This window comes from Pholis gunnellus (assembly GCF_910591455.1).
Source record: "Pholis gunnellus genome assembly, chromosome: 14".
Taxonomy (NCBI): Eukaryota; Metazoa; Chordata; class Actinopteri; order Perciformes; family Pholidae; genus Pholis; species Pholis gunnellus.
In genome coordinates, this window is record NC_136541.1 from 3169980 (window position 1) to 3190298 (window position 20319).

Sequence of the window (20319 nt, forward strand, 5' to 3'; positions counted from 1 at the left end):
CATCACACATGGGTCAGACGGCCAGGGTCCTGTATCCGGTTCACAACCTCTACTTCTGTTCCAGCTTAATAGTGATTACAGCCGAGCCTGAAATACCGACTCCTGACCCCGGCTATGCAGGTTTATTCGCTCCAAACCGGCTGAGCGTCCAACACTGGTAAAAGTTTAGAGTCAACATAGCAATCAGCCTTTTTAGAGCCACACATACTATAAGTCTTATAAAATGTTGCTCTCTCTCTCTATCGATTCTCCTTTTTTCTCTTTGCTCTTCACGTCACCTCCTTTATTTGTATTCCTCCCATCTCTCTCTCTCTCTCTCTCTCTCTCCCTGCTGTCCTTCTGCGCTCCACGTTGTCCTTTGATCTTTTGGTTTTAATATGACAGAGAGCTGTGGGAGCCCAGATCCCCTCCAGCTGGGAGGGACGGGGTGAGGAGAGCAGGAAAAGGGAGATGGCGGGAAGATGAAAGACGGCTCTCCCTCCTCTTGAGGCTTTTATCAGTTTGGCCCCTGAGGGGGATATCTACCTCGGGGTGCAACCTGCCGTCTCTCTCTCACACACACACACACACACACACACACACACACACACACAGGCACATCCCATTCTGTTCATCACCTGCTACCAAGATCTAATTACACCTAAAAATAGACCTGATCAGGTTGAACAGATGGTACCTTTTTTTTCCTCAAACTCCACCCACTTCTTGAGGCACAGAAAAGGTTTGAAGGTTCGAAAACCCAAATCAAAGATGAGAATCTCAGTTTTGTAAATCTGCTGCGCTCCGTCGGTTTATCGTTATCACAGAGAGAACGAACGAGCGATGCAGACATTGGCTGGTTGAAAGGAGATGAGAGCGGAGAGAAGTGGGTGTGTTTTTTTTTCACGGAGGAGTTTATCAGAGGTCCATGAAACGATCAAAGGCGAGACAAGAGGGATGACGGCAGCAGGTTGTCGGCTGTTATCAGAGGAGAGGGATCTGACGGAGGAGCGATAGAGCTCATTATTGAGGCCCGGTGTGCTCTGACAATGAAATCCTGCAAACAGAAAACAGTCAGATATGTCCCTGTATCTGGAGCATCAGAGGTCTGAACCCCCAGCGTTTAGCACTGGGAATCGCTACGTTTTAGGAATTTTTGAGTCGTTACAAATTGTTACATTTTGCACCAAATCTGCGTAATACGTGGTAGCAACCCCTACATTTGCTACAACAACTTATTGATTTATGAATTGACATTTATCTATCTTCTCCCCCATAAAAAGGACACAACAACAACTCAATGTGGCTCCCTGAGTGTTAAACCTGATTATAATGCGGAAGACATGACTGTAAGTAAGTACACAGTTCACTCGCTCAGTCTTAGTGCATATGAAGCTCCTGAGTCGTCGTGCTGATGTACTGCTGTGGAGGTGTTCTGCTGCACAGCACTGCAGCAGGAACCGGGTAGAGGATACAGAGCCAGTGTGACTTTCTGTGCTTTCTCCCTCACGTGTTCCTGTACACACACACACACACACACACACACACACACACACACACACACACACACACACACTCTTCTTCTCAGCAGCGGCCATTACAGTCGGCCAGAATAATGGCCTTCAGTCTGACAACTCTTCGTCGGTGTGTGTGTGTGATGCTTGTCACCATTACCCACAGCTCCCTCTGAGGGGGGGGGGTTTGGTCTGTTACTTTGCTCCATAACAGCGGCTCCGTCTGGAGTCCGGTCCCGGGTAAACGGCGCATCGGGTAACAAGCTGTGTGATTGTCTGTAGCTCTCTCTGAGTGCACCACGAGGTGTAGACAGCACCCACGGTAGCTCTGATACATGTTGATGGACCCACACCATGGAGAACTAGTCTGCAGAGTCCACTTTTTGTTATGCCTCCAAGAAGTTTAGTGTCATGGCTTTAGAAAATGCTGCTTGTATCTGGAGTATTTAGAGTCATATATATATTTATGTTTTATTTGAGAAAAGTCTGGAGTTGAACAGTTTTACCGTGCGTGGTACCTGCTCTGTGATTGGTTGGTGTGGATGAAACAGCCCAGCTCCTCTCTGCCTACAGGTGGCTGTGACTCTAAGAGCGTTACGAAATCACCCACACCCTCCTCTCTCACTTCTTTTTCAGGTCTGAAAAAATAAATCACTTGAAATTTGTGTATGGAAAAGTCTGCTAAAGACCTACTATGACACCTTATTTAGGTTATTTTCCTTCATTTTGTCTAACTCACAGTTTTTGCTTCCTCTGCATAAACGAACTCCAGATCAAAGCGTGCGCTTGATCCATTCCAGTTGACACATAGTTCTGTCCCCCATATGGGTCACATATGGTATAACTAACAGACACACACACACACACACACACACACACCGACGCTTTTCAAAATTGGCATCTCCCTCCTTCTTTCCATCTCCCTTACACTTCATATACTGTACTCCTTTACTGTCTCCTCATTCACACACACACACACTCACACACTCACTCCCCGTCCACCTGTGTCATGTTTGACATTGTCAGGAGAGCCGTGTGTGTGTGTGTGTGTGTGTGTGTGTGTGTGTGTGTGTGTGTGTGTGTGTGTGTGTGTGTGTGTGTGTGTGTGTGTGTGTGTTGGATTCAGGCCTACATCAACGTTCAGTCTGGCTCGTTACTCTCTAAATAATCCGTCCACAGCAGTGGAATGTCAGCGGGCCGAAGACCTCCGTAAAAGGAGGATACTTTAGGTGAATTCCTGCCTTTTGAAGTTTAAGAAGTGTTGGCTTGTTCGGAGGCGTGTATATAAATACATAACATGTAGTATGATGACCTTTTTTGAAAATTGCATTTGTAAAAATGTAAATGAAATGCACGCTTTGCTAAAGTGAATGACGGACAAACTCGAACCTGTTTTGCTTCTTTTTTTGCTCCGACAACCACAGAACTTCCCAGAATCCCCTCAGGTTTGGAGTTGTGAGTTGTCAAAGTGCCATTTGTCATCCTTTGAAGCCGCTTCGTCGTGGAGTTCTGTTCCTCTGTGTAATCGCCTGTCTTGATGTCTGCCTCTGTCATTCTGTCCGTCTACCTTTTTCCCTTTTCTTGTCTCTCTCGTCTTTCATTTCATCCCGTCACTCACTCCGTCTCCCCTGCGCTCTCCAGAGAAACACTCCTCGCTAATCTCCGAGTGTGTTTTTTTACGTAGAAGATATCTCTATTAAATATCCAGAAGGAATCGTCTTTCTGCTCCCTTCTTGGCGCGCTGAATCAAACCCCTCGAGTTGAAAAACAAGAGTCGCTCACACCTTCTGCAGTTCCATTTCGAGTGACAATGACTGCGCTCTCCGGGGGAGGAGGGGGGAGGGGGGGGGGGCCTCCTTAAAATATGAGTTTTGAAATTGCCTCCATTCCTGATGAGCCTCCATTGTCTATTATTTCTGAGAAAATTGCGGTGTGCATTTCGCCGCGGTGACATCCCCCCTCCGCCGGCCCCATCCGCTCTGATTGAATTGGATCGCAGAAATTGCTGTTGAATTAAGTGGATCGCTACGGCAGCGCCGTGGTAATTTAGGAAGTGCTGGAAGTCTCATTTTGCTCAAGCTGTTATTGCTGCTGCCTCTGGTAGTTCAGTGATGTACACAGACAGTATGTGCGCAGACAAGCTGTGGGAAAAAAAACCCCAATAGAGCGAAGTTACTGCCCACTGGATTATAGCTTCATCTGAGCATGACATGATGGAGCTATGTGGACACGTGAACACTACACCCATACATGATATATATATAGATGATAGTTGTACACAATCTGCTGCTGTAAATAAGCTTATTGAAGGTTTTCCATCCGATTTGCAATGCAGGTTTTCTCTCATTCCGCCACAATATCATCACACATTGAACTCCGATACCTGACTTATACCGATCCGATACCTGTGTGTACTACGATATATATACAGTATATTACTGTGAAAACATCTCCCTCAAACAGCTATATTCATCCAGATTTAATAACCTGTCTTCTAAAGACACGTATATGCGAACAAAAGCACTTTCTCCCATTTTCTATACACTCCTATACCACAAAACCAAACAAACACGCACACAGACACACAATCAGGCAGCATCCTGATCTTCTTGCGTAACGGCCCGACCGGCAGCCGGGATGATATAAGCTCTGATAACGTCCCCTCTGCTCGATGAATCCTCCAGTTATTGACGACGGCGTCGGCCCGTCTGGATCCCATTATCAAAGTGTCTTCAAAGGAGACTAATTGAATTAGCGCTGGGATCTGTAATTGAAAGCTTGCTTTTAATGATGCATCGTGGTCTCGCGCGGAGCCGAGCGTCGCGTTAATCAAACGCCTCTCCGTCATGACAGATGGGACTGCGTTGTGCTCTGCAGGATCAACACTATCAGAGGGCATCAGGACTCTTTGTTCCTGAGAAAGTCTCCTCAGCAGAAAAAAACTTTGAAACCAGTATCTCAGTAAAATGTGGGATGGCATTTTCAAATTTTGCACGTTTGTTTTTTTTTCACGTTTAATTGCTAGATTGAGACTAGACGATCAGATTCAGATCAGAAATCCAGAAGCTGAATTCAGTGAACACTCGGCTAAATTAAAGGTGAGACACGGCTTCTGTTCCACTGCCGGTGTGTCGGCCTTTACATCCGACACCGTGCAGCATCAGCAGAGTCTCTCACCTCGGTGACTGACACAGTAAATAAGACACAGAAGGTCGTGTGCAGTGATGTCTGATCATCGCGTCCCTCTCGACACGATGAAATGTGTCTGTGTTCATTCAGGCGGTGCGGCAATGACCCTTCTGAGTGCTTTTTGGTTTGGAATCTAAAGTGGGATGAGGACACCTGGAGCTGTCTCACCTCCCGACAGCTTGATCCTGAGCGGGGTGAGACCGCTGACCCGGAAGCTGTCTCTTGGTTTTTATTTATTTTTACTGGTCTGTTTTTTTTTTTTTTTTTTTGTTCACTGCTCTTATTTTTTTGTTCTGCCTTTTTATGATAGTCCTGTTTTTGGGTTGTCCATCTGTCCCATTCTTATAACCGTCTTGAGATGTTTTTTTTGGCACAAACTCAGGACGGATGAACCGATTTAGAATTTGGTTGTCAAACCTCACAAATCATGTTTTTGGCCGTAATTCAAGAATTCACATCCTGATAAGTATGACGATTACCACAGATGTCTATAACAAAACAATAAAACATTTTGGACAGACATGGACGAAAACGTTTTTAACATTTATTTGGTGTCAAATATCAGTCGGTGAAGTAGAGTGAAAGGCCAGAGGAAGGTGTGAACCTGAAGCTCAGATCCTCTATTTTCATTTGTATGTGACGAGAATGTGGAATAGTAGCTGGACTCCGTCCTCCATCTTTCCCTTCTGTTTTCGAACTCAGAGCCAGATGGTGTGTCGTGGTCTTGAGGTCGGAGGTTAAGGCTAATTTATAGTTTGTGGTTCAGCGATTCATCCGGCCGTGGACATGTGGAGCCCTGCTGGAGAGGAGGGCACAGACAGCAGTCAACAGTGACGGGGCTGCGTGTCTCCTCTCCGTGGATCTGATGTGTATTCCAGTTCATGTGATGTTTTCTCCTCCTGGCTGGTGTGTCATTAGGAGAGGAATGAGCCTCTGAGTTTTTCAAAAGACGAACGTGCTTTTTTGAGTTTTCTATCAATACTTGAGGTGCACCGTCACTAAATATAAATCCTCAGTTATTCTTTATTACCCTCTATTTGAAAGGTCATAAACATGATGTTACAAGTAAAACACACACGTTGCCTTTCAAACTCTTAGAGTCAGAGACTACTCAAAGGTTTGTGTTTTTACTAAAAGGCACCAGTATTGAATTTACCTTGAATTTACCTTATTCGGTGGAATATAATTTTTTTTTTAAAGATTTCTCTAAAGAAGTCAAACTTGACTTTCGTTAAAGACGAGCAACCTAAAATGTTCTAAAACTGGAAAAAGTCTAGTTTAAATGTGAAACTACCTCATCAAAGAATAATTTATTTTGGGTATTAACGATAAGGACACATTTCGATTGGTACCCAAAACGTATTGAGGAACACAGCCCTGTTTAGATGGCAAGTAGCACAGCATGTCTGGTGTCCTCAGGCTGCCGGGGCCGACGTAAAGCTCCCTCAGTTAAACTGAAAGTCATCCTCAGAGGAACTATAATCTCCGTTATGTGAGGGACGCTTTGTTTTAAGCCTCAGTGCCAGAGAGTTCTTCAAATGTGGCCTGAATGTCCACCTGGACTCCACCGATGAACTCATTATAATGTGGTGGTCAAAGGTTAACCGTGACCTCATGTCCGTCCCATTCTGGTGCCTCAATATCTCAGGATATATATATGACGGACATGAATAGTGCAATACTGCAACTCGACCGGTTAACGGCGGCTTACAGCCGCGAGGCGATGATTCCAGTTTAACTTTGATTGGACTTAATTGGCGCTGTCAACGTTTCTCACAGTTGCATCAGTTTAAGTCTCCTCCTATCGAGCCGTTTCACCGAGGCTGTCAGTCTGAAGACGGCAACTATGGCATCAAATCTAACGACGAGCATTCCGGAGGAAAATTCATTCATATTTAAACAGATTTGTATTTTGAAATTTTAATGTGGTTTCAGAGAAATCATAGAGTCCAGGCACAAACCCTTCTTTTTATTATCTGTACTTGACTACATTCTTTTTTTTCTACAGATTTTTAAATGTTGATGCAACGAAGAACGTTTGCATTTCTTCAACCAAAGATTTGTGTTTTCTTTATCTTCTTAAGAAAAGCTTCTCTCCATCTCTCCACCCCGGCCCGTGTGTCTGTATGCACACATCCACATCAGCTTGTATGTGACAGTGTGGTCAAAGTTGCAGGAAAGGGGAGCGGGCAGCACTTCATTAAAGTGCAGCATTACTCCACTCACTCTCTCCCACACACACACACACACACACACACACAAACACTGTAGTCGCAGACCACTTCATTTAGTCTGAGAGATAGAAAGGACAGGCCCCAATGGATTCTCCTATTAATCTTTAATGAGCCCCCGAGCCTGAAAACTGCCCGCTCGCCTCTCCTCCTCCACGTCCAGGAAACAAACAATGACTCGGCTGGAAAACACATCGGCCGCTTCGCCCTCCTACCTGCCGGCCTGTCTGCCCCGCCGGCCATTAACCCCGCGATTCAGCCCTGAATTATTAATGCGGCCATCTATCTCTCTGCTCGCCCCGGCCCACTCCCAGCGACGGGAATGGCCGACGTCTCGATGGTGTGGTTGGGTTGAGTGTCTGCTTCTGGACGGTGGAAGGGGGGAAGGTGAAGAAAAAGGCTGATTGGTCCATCCGTCAGTCAGACCCTGGTCTGTGTTGTTGCTAATGCTGGGAAGAAGCACGTGTTATTGAACAGCTGATGCTGTATAGTTCTTTAATTCTGTTCCTTCTCAGATATCAAAATGTATCATACGTTAGCAAAGCCCCCTTTTAAAAGAAGCCTGCTAGCATGGGTCATGTAAACATAACCAACAATTTAAACAAGAGACCATGCTACATGTTAGCATGAATAAATCATGCTGTGCTCCATTTGACTTAAAGTGCCGGGTAGGAGTATTATAAACAAGCAGGGCCATCACACACCACTACCGGCCTCCACCGGTAGACAGCCGCGATGGCATTATGTGTTCTCATGAACGCAATGTCCCAGGAACACCAAAGGTCGGTTCTGCCGAGTGAAGCCGATACGGAAGTGTCTTAAACGTGCATTCTCTCTAATGTCCACCAGGGGGCGACTCCTCTGGTTGTATAGAAGTCTATGAGAAAATGACTCTACTTCTCTCTTGATTTATTACCTCAGTAAACATTGTAAACATGAGTTTATGGTCTCAATCTCTAGTTTCAAGTCTTCTTCAATACAGCATGATGTTCATTTAGTACATGATGGTCCATTTAGAGTCACACAGACCATAAAGCAGGGGATGCTTTAGGGGCGGGGCTACCTTGGGATTGACAGATCGCTGCTGCTACCAGAGCCTTATACGGCGTCTCTACGTCACTCCTTTTCACTTTTATGAAGTAATTTCTCTTGAGCACAAAACAGGAGCAGCCTGTCACTCCTTCAGAGCAGGTGCACCTAAAACCTTTATGACAGCAGAGAGAATGAAAATGAAAATGTCCTCCGTCAGCCGAGGCGCAAATTTCCTTTCCGACCTTTGAAACATCAGCTTCTCCCCACGAGGTCCATTTGGTAGCTGCTCCGAAGCGTTCCATCATATCACAGGAAAATCCTCAGCCGCTGGATTTGACATTTGAAGATTTTCGTCAATTTTCCATTAAAGGACTTTTGTTTTTAAACCAAAATGGATGAGAAGTCCTTCGAGGACTCAGAAACATGCAATTCAACGACAACAAGCAAACTCCACCTCCACAACACAGCTACCACACGAGTAGCAGTCTGGACTGTTTAAACCACCTTCTGTCTTTGGACAATTACCAACAGGAATTCTGGGGAAATGGAGAAAATTCCAAACCACCGCAGTAGATGGAGGCTGTTGTAATCATATTGTTCCGGAGTTGATTGGATTTATTGACCCACGGCAGCGACTATAAATGAATACATGACGCTGTAAAGACATTGTTTACCGCACACTTTCTCATTTATAATTGTGTCTGTTTGTTTCTCTTATTTTACCTCCATCTCCATCACCTGCTCGCTCCTTTATTATCTTTGCTGCACACACACACACACACAAACACACACACACACACACACACTCTCTGTCTGGCTGTGGAATAGAATTGTCGTGTGCAGTCAGATTCCTCTGAGATGGTGCGTATTGAAGTAAAGGGTCTGTGAGATGCCTGCGTGTGCTCTGATGAATGCCGATCTCATTTGCTCTTCCTCAGATAGCGACTCCTCTCCCTCTCTGATGTCCCCCCCCCCCCCCCCTCCCGTCTCCTGATAAATATTGAATCGTGTTAGATGTGTTTCAGAGAATCTTTGAGTTGTTCTCTCTCTTTCTTTATCTGGCCTCGGTGTGTTTTAGAATGTGTGTGATTGTATCGGGATCATGGGAGCGGGCGTCCTCCGTACATTTAACAGAAAACAGTCCACACAGTTCTAGTAAATACATCTTAGGCCTGCACCATATGGTAGAACACATTTGTGGCGATGTTCTCTTCATAAATGCTATAAGTGCTCATATTTTTAGTTCTTTATGGTGCTGTAAAAGATCTTGGAATGCAGCGCTGCTGTCCACTGATCCGAGAAATGCCTTTCTGTCCGTCTGTCTTCTTTATAGTCTTCCACATATACTTTTATCTTCCAGGCTGCTGTCAGGACATCAAAGCAGAACAATTTAATGTCCTTTTTTTATTGAGGCAGTCGTGGCCCACAGTCCTCGAATGATAATACAGGAATACATTGTTGTGTATATATATATATATATATATATATATATATATATATATATATATTTATTGTTTGCCCAAGTGCTGAATAAGAGCATTTCTTCATTTAAAAGGGCACTTATCATGAAAATGTTCCCTTACCAGTGGTTGTTTGGGTACCTGGTGTACCAACCCACACACTGTGAAATACAACAACACAGTCGGTTTTTCTTGTGGGTACCTTTACAAAGGTGCACCATATTTTTTCTTGCTAGCCAATCAGAGCAGACTGGGCTTTTTCAGGGGGGTGGGCTTAAAGAGACAGGCGCTAAAATGGAGCGTTTCAGACAGAGGGTGAACACAGGTATACTGTATATTTAGAAAAATAAAGAGGTTTTTTTGAATGATAAGGTATATAAACATGTTCTAGTCAAAACCCAAAATATGACTGAAACTGGAAATGAGGATATGTCCCCTCTAATACATCTGTGATGCAAATGTCTTCTTTCTCTGTTGAGATGACTTGTTAGATGCTCTTTTGTGCACATTGCTTATTGTTTTTAGTTCATCTGTGAGAAAAAAACATAAAAGACAAGAACTTAAAACATATTTAAAAAAGATCTTTCTTGTTGATGAGTAAACTCACTGACCACCGATGAGTCCAGACCTGTTAAAGTCCCTCTTTGTTGGCTGCTTTAAAACTCTGCTGATTAAATAAGCAGTTTGCATTGTAAATCCATACAGATTACACACACACACACACACACACACACACACCTACACACCTACACACCTGCCCTGTAGCTGTACGTCCTCCTGGCACCCAAAGTGCCATGGCAACCAGCAGGCTCATTTTCATACTGATGAGGCGGCCTGGCTGCTGCTGCTGCTGCTGCTGCTGCTGCTTCTCGCTCATCTCTCCTCTCCTCTCCGGTGTCGCTCTGAAATTTTAATGACCTTCTCATTTTTCTCCACTTTGCTCTCAGTGGCTTGTGTTTGTGCGTTACGTGTCATGAGTCTCGGGCTCCGGTGTTCAAACAGACCGAGTGTCCGTTTTGACCGTTTGATACCAGAGGAGAACAAAGGCCATGTCATTTACAACACGTCTTTTTAAAGGGGCATGTATTTTTACACCTGTGGCAGACCACCTCCCATCTGCTTCGCCGTGGCTTCGTCGGGTTAGCGGCTCCGCCTACGTTTTAGCTCCTGAGAGACACTTGAGTTTGTAACGGGTTGGGGTGTTCTGAGACGCGACAAGAGGTCGTGATTCAGGTTCAAACCCGCTCGTTCTGAAAGGACGTGTTCACCCTGAAGAACAGGGGGTATATAACGCGCTCTGAAGCCATCTCACCCGTCCTCTGCTCTCGTCTGTGCTTTTGTTCCAGGAGGACGAGGCCGGAGACGAAGAAAACGGCCGGATCGAGCCGGTCGGTCGAGCCGACTCCTGCATGGACCACACCCCCGTGAGGTCACTAGAGTAAGTCCCTCAGTCGTGCATCGGCTCCGCCCACTTTCTGCCTTCTCTGTGTCCTCAACATTCCAGCTGAAACTCGATGACAGACTGCAGTTTTATTCCAAAATGTGAAGTCCACCATTTGGGAAAAGCAATACCTTTTCTCTCTCTCTCACTAAGAATAAATACATCTGAACATTTGCACATTCATTGAAGATTGAATTATCCGTGTTTGTGCAAATGTTTTTTTCTCCCACAATCCATTTGGAATGAAGCCCGTTTTAGTGTCTCCACACCTGCATAACCCTACAAGAACATTCTGTTACTACTACTCCGTCCCTCTTCTGTAGTTTTGGCCAACTTTTTCAGTAATTATAACGTTGGACTCAACGGATGCATGTCGCACAGATCCCTGCAATTAACCCGAAGAGCTCAATTATGATCAAATGGGAAACGAATGGCCAAAAACTAAGAAGAAAAAAGTTTTTCCCTTCAAAGCTGACCTGGGTAAAGCAGCTCTGGCCTCCCTTTCTCTACATAATGAGTACTTTGGAGGTAGACCAGCAGGTGCTATATTGTAATCCAGGTTTGTTTGTGGAAAATGTCATTTGAACCCCGCGTTGTGATTTGCATAATTCTCTTTTGTGGAGGCAAAATGATCCTCGTCTCGCCATCAGAGCTCTCCCACGCACTAACCCATTCAGCTCCCGTTATTAACAACTGTGTTTTGTTTTGTTATTTTGCTCTGTTGCATGCTTCCAGTTTAATATGCAGGTATGGTATTGTTATTATTCCTATGATTTCCCAGAGACTCTGCCCCCCCCCCCCCCCCCGCCTCTTAGTTGTCAACAAGGGGCCCATTTTCCCTGAGCTAATCATAGTCATTGTATCAAAGCTGTGGGCAGATTAGATTTGGCATCTTGTAAAATGTGCCTGTGTTTTAGATGTTTGACAGCCGCGCTGACTATCGGGCGAAGAACGCCGCCGCCGCGGAAAAGCACAGAGCTGTCGCTGAGCTTTTGTGCTTTTAAAAAGGTCAAAGGATGTCGTCAACAAAACGCTACGCAGCCGAGGGCTTCATCGCAAATGCATCCGACTGGGTTTTAATTTTATAATTTATTTCTCCAATTTAAAGTGCTAAATTTGAGCAGCGCCCATCCTCCGGTTCCCCCACCAGGTGAACATTGTTATCTCCGGGCATCGGACAACATGAACATGTATCTGAAAAATAAACGATCCTAAATGAGGTCATCGTGAATCATTAGTCCGCCCTCTATAGTATAAATTCATTTTCAAGTATAGCAAACAGTCTGTTCTTTCTCTGATATTTCCTGTTCGTTACCGTAATAGCGAGCTAGACCGCTTGTTCAAGTCACTCATGGCGATATTCATGATTATCTGGATAATTAAATTCACCAGGATCCACTATTTTTATCTCGCTCAGCAATAAATTCCTATATTGTTCAATCCAGAGTCACCTCTGTCAGCGCTGTTGCAGTTCTTAGCGCTGTTAGCACTGTTAGCTGCTAGCTCACATTCTGAGCCGTGTGGAGGCAACCCCTTGATCACAGATGCGCTCTGATTTTAATTATTAAGTGTGTTGCTGTTTTTCCCGGACCGAGAACTGATTTCCACCTTAAAACGTCAAAAGTCAAAGCGTTCGACTTGAATTCAAACACATCTTGTCTTTTTCTGACGTGCTGCAATGTGAAACAAAAGAGGAGAAAAAACAACAGTTGAACATCTGCAGCCCGTAGGATGAAGACTCACTGTGTAGAGAAGTGTCTTCAACACATCTGTCAGACTTTAGCAACGTTGTAGGATTGCAGCTGTTCTCCTACCACAACAAACCTTTGCAGCATTTTTCAACTCAGGTCCATCCCTGAAGACGGTTCTCAGTCTCTCCTGATTCCCTGACTTGTGTGTGAGGGTTTTGGTTTTCCTAGTTATTACTTACGTGTGTTTGATTTATTTGGATTGCTCTGTTTTATTGTATTTTTGTCAGTCTCCTCCAACACCTTCTTGCTTTCTGATTTTATTTCACTTTTGTTATCATCACCATCATCTCATTTTCCTGTTTTGTTTTTCCCCCACATGGTGTCACCCCTCTCCTCTCCTCTCTCCACTCCCCACCCACCCTCCCTCCCACCCTCCCACCCACCCACCCTGGTCTCTCCGTCTGCCATCCGTCACCGTCTCCCAGAGATATAGTCAAACTGGTGGAGGTGTCAAACGACGGCGGGCCGCTGGGAATCCACGTGGTGCCTTTCAGTGGCAGGGACCGCAGGTAACACTGAGTGCTGAGTAAAGGAGAGTGTCCATAGGGCCTTAAACACATCTAAGAAGGCTCAACAGAGAACCCAAACCCTTCAAATAAGTTACTATTTGTGTAAAGATCAACTTAGTCTGTACATTTACAGTTCTGTACTTTAACTAGCTGAGAGACTAGTTTTGTGGGATCTTTTTTTCAGGAGAGCCCAATGTCTCACTTTCTCCCTTTAGCTTAAAACGTGTCGGCCTTATTGTAGACTTGTAAAAAATGAATTCACACTTGTTGAATTTGGTTTCACATGCAAAAAAAAATTCCAACCAACATCACACACGAAACACGCAAACACACACACACACGCATACCGGACATTCCTCTGTGATGCGATGCCCACATGTAACCACTTCATCACTCATACAAACCCAATGGCACACACACACACATGCACACACACATGCACACGCACACACACAGGTTTGCGTTTGCCGACATCATGAAGCCATTTTGCCAGTTTACACTCATCAATCATGCTTGTTTAGGGTTCGCAGGTGACCGTCATCTTTCTCTCTCCGGCTGCTGTCACATCAGCTTTACATGATACAAAGGATACGTTGAACAGTGCACACAACACACACACACACATACCTGCAACATATTCTGTAGCACGCATGCACAGCTGGAAAAAAGCTGTGAAGGAATTAGAGGAATTTCACATCTGGTTTAAATTTACCCAGAGAGTCGTACAGCCTTTCATAGTCGCTACAGGAATCCAGTTAAAAACCTCAGGATAGGTGAGTGTATAACATCATTCAAAGCTGACATTTATACGGAGGTGCTGTGCATTATTGAAAGAATATTTAGAGTGTATAAAACCAGCGTGGACCAGTTTAAGTTGAGTCTTAATCTTCATATGTTTTTATAGAGCTGAGCTGTTCTGCTGCCAGCACGGAGCCACAGCTGCAGCCCCACAGACGTCTGAACTTTCTTTATGTCTGACTCTTTCCCCCCCGAGACTCGATCAGCGACTTCAGACTCCCTGTCGCGCTTTATTGAAAACCAAGATCATATCACTTTTCCCAACCGGCCCGACTCAATCAATCTAAAAGCACATTTATAATGCACTTTTCTGTTATTGGGGAAATGTCAGGGTAGGCGTTATCCCAAGATTAAGATGCCCGGCTTTCATCAGAGAAGTAGTCCCTCCGCTGCAAATCTCATTGTGTTCTCACTCAAATTCAATCAGCGGAATTGTCTCTGAACTTTTTTCAACTCCTGAACTTTTCTGCCCCCGCCTGTAATCACATTTCTATTCATATTGAATTATAAGCCCCCAGGCGAGGGCGAGCATTAAACCCTAAAATCAACCCAATTTACCTCGGCGACGCTCGCTCGCGCGGCCTCAGAGAAAGACCCCGATGCGCAGGGACACGGACTGTATAACCGAAGAGGACTCGATTAGGTTCGGGCCCTCTTTCCTACCCCGCTCTTCATTTTTTTTCTCTTCTGGCTCGGATCTGAAATCCGTGAAGCGAACCTTTTCAGGTGAAGTCTCGCTGCGGCGGCACAGTGAGGCACAAGCCGGTTTGCCACGCCGGATTACAGCGTGCGCGATGGAACCGGCCCGCTATCACGGTTTAACCGTGCGGCTTTCTGTCGCTCTAAGAAAGCACTTTCTTTATTTTGAAAGGAAAAGGGCAGCAGTGTTCCTCGGGGGTTAGGAAATGAACACCTGCAAAGCCCCCCCCCCCCTCCTCGGCAGAGCTGCAGTGGAGTTTTTCAATCTGTTGATTGCCTTTTGAATAGAACAGCCTCCTCCTCCACACAGCCCCAAAGCACCCTGATGTGATGCGACTGCTTTCTCACTGGTACTCTGATGATGCAAATGACAGGACCACACTGTACGCATGATGAAGTAGAGGCAGCAACGAGGCCTTTTCTATTTTTATTTTCCTTTTTTGTTACGGGAAAAAGCTTCTCATTAACGTGCCGGCACACACTGATTCTTGCGTAGCTGATTGTGTGAACGGGGATGTTTGTGTTCAAGAATCCATTTTTATAGCAGCAATAATAAAGATGCAACAAAAGTGGGAAACACAAAGACTTTGAGTGACCTTTAGAATCCTTAAAGGGATTTGACCGGTGAGCCCACTAGACACAGACAGGTACAGAAGAGGATTTTCCTCCGGACACAATATTTTGGTCAGGCTTCCGTGGTAATAAGTCCAGTATAGTGCACTCTCCACCTCAGCTCCGTCCAGCCACATTGAATCATCACAGGCGTCGTCCTGCATCTTTGCTGACATGAACTTCTGCACCTTTTCAGGACTCTTGGCTTGTTGGTCAAGCGTCTGGAGAAGGGAGGCAAGGCCGAGCAGCAGGGCCTCTTCCAGGAGAACGACTGCATCGTCCGAATCAATAACGGAGACCTGCGAAACATCCGCTTCGAACAGTAAGACGGCAGCTCACGGGAACCCCCCCCCCTGCTGAGCTGTGGCGGTCCCGGGGCTTCCTGTGTGACCTTCGCTTCTCCCCTCGTCTAACACCTACAGCCCTAAACCCTTGCTGTTATCCTGTCTCCTTATGCCTTTGTGAGCCTGCTGCCGGTGCACAGGCTCCTCCGCTGCCCGTCACTGTGCTGAGCTAACCTTTCCCCTGTTTAACTCCTGTAGGTCGCATCCCCCAAATCGCTGAAGCGGTTCCCCCCTTGCAATCCTCCTTAAGCCTTTACCCCCCCTGTGTTTCGGTAACAGCTCCGCTGGACTCCTAATGTAACACCTCTCTAGCTGCTTCCATTGGAAGGAGGCTCCAAACATCCGGAGCCTCTGCTTTCCAGCCCTTGGCTCTCACGCTTTCATGATACCTTCCTAACCAAACCCTCCTGCTAACTCCGCTCCCTGCGTGCATGCCTCCACGCTGCGTCTATAATGTTGCCTGCTCAGAAAGCCAGCGATGCATATTTGTGTTTGATTCTGTTCTCGCCCGTCAGCATAAATGTATATTACATACGTGTATGTTTTCAACTTCAGTATAGAATTCGGCAGAACCACACACACACACACACACACACGTTTTCTGATCATGCGTTTCTGTCCCATGGGACTTTATACATTCTTTTTAAAGAAAGAAATCCATTTTAATCTGTGCCGTGATACAGAGGAGCTTCACTTGAGTAGAAGTATCTCTTTCATGAAACAGTGTCGCTGTAGTTTGTATAATACAAACATCATGCTGTCAGCAGTTCCAACAAAGGGACTACTTCTTTGGTAGAAACAGTGTCAACACTCACTACCTTTGTGTTGGAGTGGAGGCAGAAATCTAGATAAACACTTGTCAATTCAACCAGAACTATCACGACGAAAACGTGTGAGAAATTATACAATTTGGGTGAACGATAAGTCAAGCAATGTGTGGGAATAAAGCTTCTATAGATTGTGCTGTTACAAGAACGTCAACAGTTGGTATAAGAGAGCAGATTACATCGTGTCCGGTGCAAAATGCAGCCTGAAATCGTAAAAAGACGCCGAGACGAGACCCACGGGGAAGGTTATTAGTGGCTGGGAAAAAAACGGGGCTCGGAATTTCACAGCGGAATTCTCTCGGAGGGGGGGCCACGTGTCAGTCATTCAGGGGGGCAGCGGGAGCAATAGAAATTCTGGCGGCCCCGGCATTTTCCGGAAAGTCCGTGCAGCTGTCGAGGCGTGAGGGAAGAGCGGTACCCCAGCTTTCTTTTATTGAAACAGGTGGTGCTAACCAGGCTCCGCTGTTACAGGGTGCTGACAGTCAACTTAAGTTCCCATTCACACCTACTGTACATGAGCTCCCAACACCAAAAAAAAAGGGTTTAAAAGAGGATTTTCTACAAACTCTCCGACGGATAGCGGTCTCCTTCCTCTGGAGCCAAATGAGGGATTTATGTGATGGAGCTGTCGGGGGGAGGGTTCAGTCTCTTTTTAGAGCCGCTCACGCTGGAAATAAGTATTAATTAACATGTCAGAATGTTCAGGTGGGAGAAGATGGGTTTTATTTATATAACATCGGTGTGTGTGTGTGTGTGTGTGTGTGTGAGGGAGAAACATCGGCGAGATGGGGTGCTTCTCTTGGCAAGTTTTTGCAGAGAAAAGCGTTTGCTAAGAAAGGTATTTAGGGCATTCAAATGTCGTCTTCCTCCTCTTTCTGTCCCAGAGCCCAGAACATGTTCCGCCAGGCCATGCGCTCCCCGGTCATCATGTTCCACGTGGTGCCGACGTCGATGAAGGCCCACTACGAGCAGCTGTCCCACGCCGACAGGAACCCGGCGTACACCTCGGGCCGCTTCAGCCCCGACTCCCTGAACGGCAGCACGGTCTCCGGCGCGGACCACGCGCCGCACAGGATGTCCCGGCACGGCTCCCAAACTCACCCGCACACCCATCCCCACCCTCTGTCCCACGCTCAGCCGGACCACACCGAGGGCTACCCTCCTCTGCCTCACCCGGTGGTCTCCGCGGCAAAGCCGCCGACGGGGCACACCCCCTCGCCTCAGAGGGGGGCGAACGCCACGCCTGCGGGGGGATACAGCAAAAAAGTCGGGAGGAGGCTCAACATCCAGCTAAAGAAAGGTGAGCCGAAGAGAAGCGGGACTACTTTATCACCCAGACATCTGCGATGCTCAGGTCACGTTTCAATAGAACGATGCAGTTAATGGAGTCGTGTTTTTTTGTCACAGACAGATTATTTAGAATAGTTGAATGTTTGAGAAGACACACTGGGCATGGCCAGTTATGAAAGTCCCCCAGTTATTTTAGGATGGTAGTTTTCCTGAAGCCCACTGTAGAAAACCTCTTCTTCATCTCAGTCCCTACATGTTTTTTTTTACATCATTCTGTTTTTCAGATGTCCTCTGAATCTTTCTAGCCAGTCTCCCATCAGGCTCTAAAAACAAGAGGGATGCTGTTTATGTTCCTGGCGTTCCCATTCCAACTGAATAAACCAGCAATTTCCTCATCTCTTAACGCATCAAACACAAGTGCAGGGGGGTCGTTTTATTTAGAAATGACGCGGACAAAAGAAGCCTGCAGAATGTGAACAATGATGCAACAGGCTTAAAAAAACAAATGCCGGGTTTAGCATACTGATGTGGTGGAAATACAAAAAAGGGAGTAAAACTTTTGGTGACATCTCCTCAGCGCAGCGCCTTTGACTGACAGCTGGCGCAGGTGGCACAGACCTCCGCCAACAGGATACCAGGTGTGGTTGCCAGGTCTCGGGGCCAGAGAGCTCGTTGCTAAGCAGCCGCCGGTGCCCGTGTGCTGTCAAATGCCACGGCGCGGCAGTCTGACGGGGGGGGGGGGGGGGGCCGCGCCATATGCCCCGTTGAAGTTCTCACCCAAATCTGTTCTCCTTCTCTCGGAGGCTGAGAAATCCAGCCATGAACATGAAAGCATAGAAACACCCGGCTGGTTGTTGCATATTCCGCTCTCTGCTTGGTCATAATACAATAATTAATAATAAAAAAACAAATTCTGTGCAGTTTCCAGGAGATCTGTTATGTTCTCAGTCAAAGATGCCATCTTCTCTCATTCCACCTTTTTGTTTGCCGTTGTTGGAGCAGACATTTTTGGGGATTAACGAGCGACTCCCGAGAGGCTGCTTGGCTCGTCCGTGTTGTTTTTTTTTCAAGTACCGACTTAAACCCACAGCTTTGAGCGCAGATTAAACTCCCGCGTTGTTTACGCGCTCGGATCAGACGCCGGTCTCGTCGCAAATCCCGGGGAATATCGGAATCAATCAAAGCGTCCCCCATCCTGCACAGGAAATCGCTTAGGTATGTCTTAATCAAGCTAATGAGAGTTCTAGAGATCCTCCTCCCTGTTTAAAGCCCGGGAACACCGCAGGCTTTAACCGGCGACCGCGATGCCGCACCTCGTCTGCCTGCGGGAAGTTGATTGGCTCATCAATGCAGGGGGATTAGGGAGAGGATGTGAAACGGAATAGCTAAGTGTTCTGCTATCTCCGATACAGCAAGGATGCTCATTATTGTTCTCATATTGACTTTGTTTTGAAATCGTACACGCAAAGGTCATTTGGAACAGTTTCCTAACTAAGCTCATACATGGCACAGGGGCACATGCATGAAGTGCCTCGATCAGTGCTCGGGGAGAAGGATGGACTCAAGTGTGTGGATCTCTTCAGCACGTTGACCGAGGTGGACGTGCTGGAATAAAACAGACTCGAGACGGTAATTTGTTCTCGCCACAGGTTGTTTTTCTAGTTTCTGGCTTCAATTAAATATCAGGCAAACGTATTAAAAGTCTTCAGGCTGAACTTACTTACTGGCACCGTGTTATTGCATTATTACAACTTCTTACTTTAAAAGCATTCAGTTGGGTTGCCTCACAATAAATCCTACTTTAATTATTTGCGATAAATTTGCTTCCAGCTCTCCGCTGACAGGACGCACAGTTTCTCTTCATTTCCTGTGTTTAACTTGCTTAATATTAGGAAGTTGTTTGTCTGTTTGTGTTGTTGATGCTATGAGATACAGGCATGTGCTGCCTAATGGTTCATCATGATACGCTCTTAATTAAGAGGCTGCAAGCAAAACTCACAAATGTACACAAACAAAAATCACATCCGCCCATACGAGCACGGATCAGTGAGGTCATGTGAAGCTACCGTGCACTGTAAGCACCGGATCACAGGTGGGGCTGAACACTTGGTCGGTCAACTTTCGTTGTTTTTAAATGCGCTCTTTAAATTACTATGTATACGCAGTTTGCTGCAGAATTGAAAGCAAAACATGATAATTATCGAGTCTATGTTATTATGTGATAATCACTAATAGATACAAACAATTTGTGGCGGTGCAAGTGAAGAATCCTTGAACCCTGGTTGTACACTAGCTGGGTTCATTTGTTATGATGGAAAGGAAAGCTTTTAATAGTGTTGCTGCTTCCATTCAGAGGAGAGGATGGAGACACAATGAAGAAAGGTCACTAAACACAGCTAGTAAGCTTTCTGTTCACAGTCCACACTGAGCCACTCCAGCTGTTTAACCTCAGTGCACTGTTGGTAGAGGCAAAGGGAAATGTTGCTGTTGTAAATGCCTTCCACTCAGGAAATTGGTAGCAAAGTTTGACATAGGGTTGGGCGATATGTTCAGCGCAACAACCCGGCAATTGCTGAGATATATATATATATATATATGTACCATTGATTATTTAAAAAATGGCAAAATCACCCAAATAAAACA

The 20319-nt window shown here is 45.9% G+C and overlaps 1 protein-coding gene across 3 annotated transcripts in view; it reads left to right on the top strand.

Moving 5' to 3' along the window:
• The window catches only part of LOC306706782 (partitioning defective 3 homolog), a 209064-nt gene that overhangs the window by 80546 nt on the left and 108199 nt on the right, over window positions 1-20319 (top strand). For all 3 annotated transcript variants that reach the window (XM_079173990.1, XM_079173992.1, XM_079173991.1), the window contains exons 6-9: window positions 10752-10843; window positions 13023-13106; window positions 15412-15537; window positions 17271-17686. In XM_079173990.1, the coding sequence (XP_079030116.1) occupies window positions 10752-10843; window positions 13023-13106; window positions 15412-15537; window positions 17271-17686 (718 nt within the window). The remainder of the gene's footprint in view (window positions 1-10751; window positions 10844-13022; window positions 13107-15411; window positions 15538-17270; window positions 17687-20319) is intronic.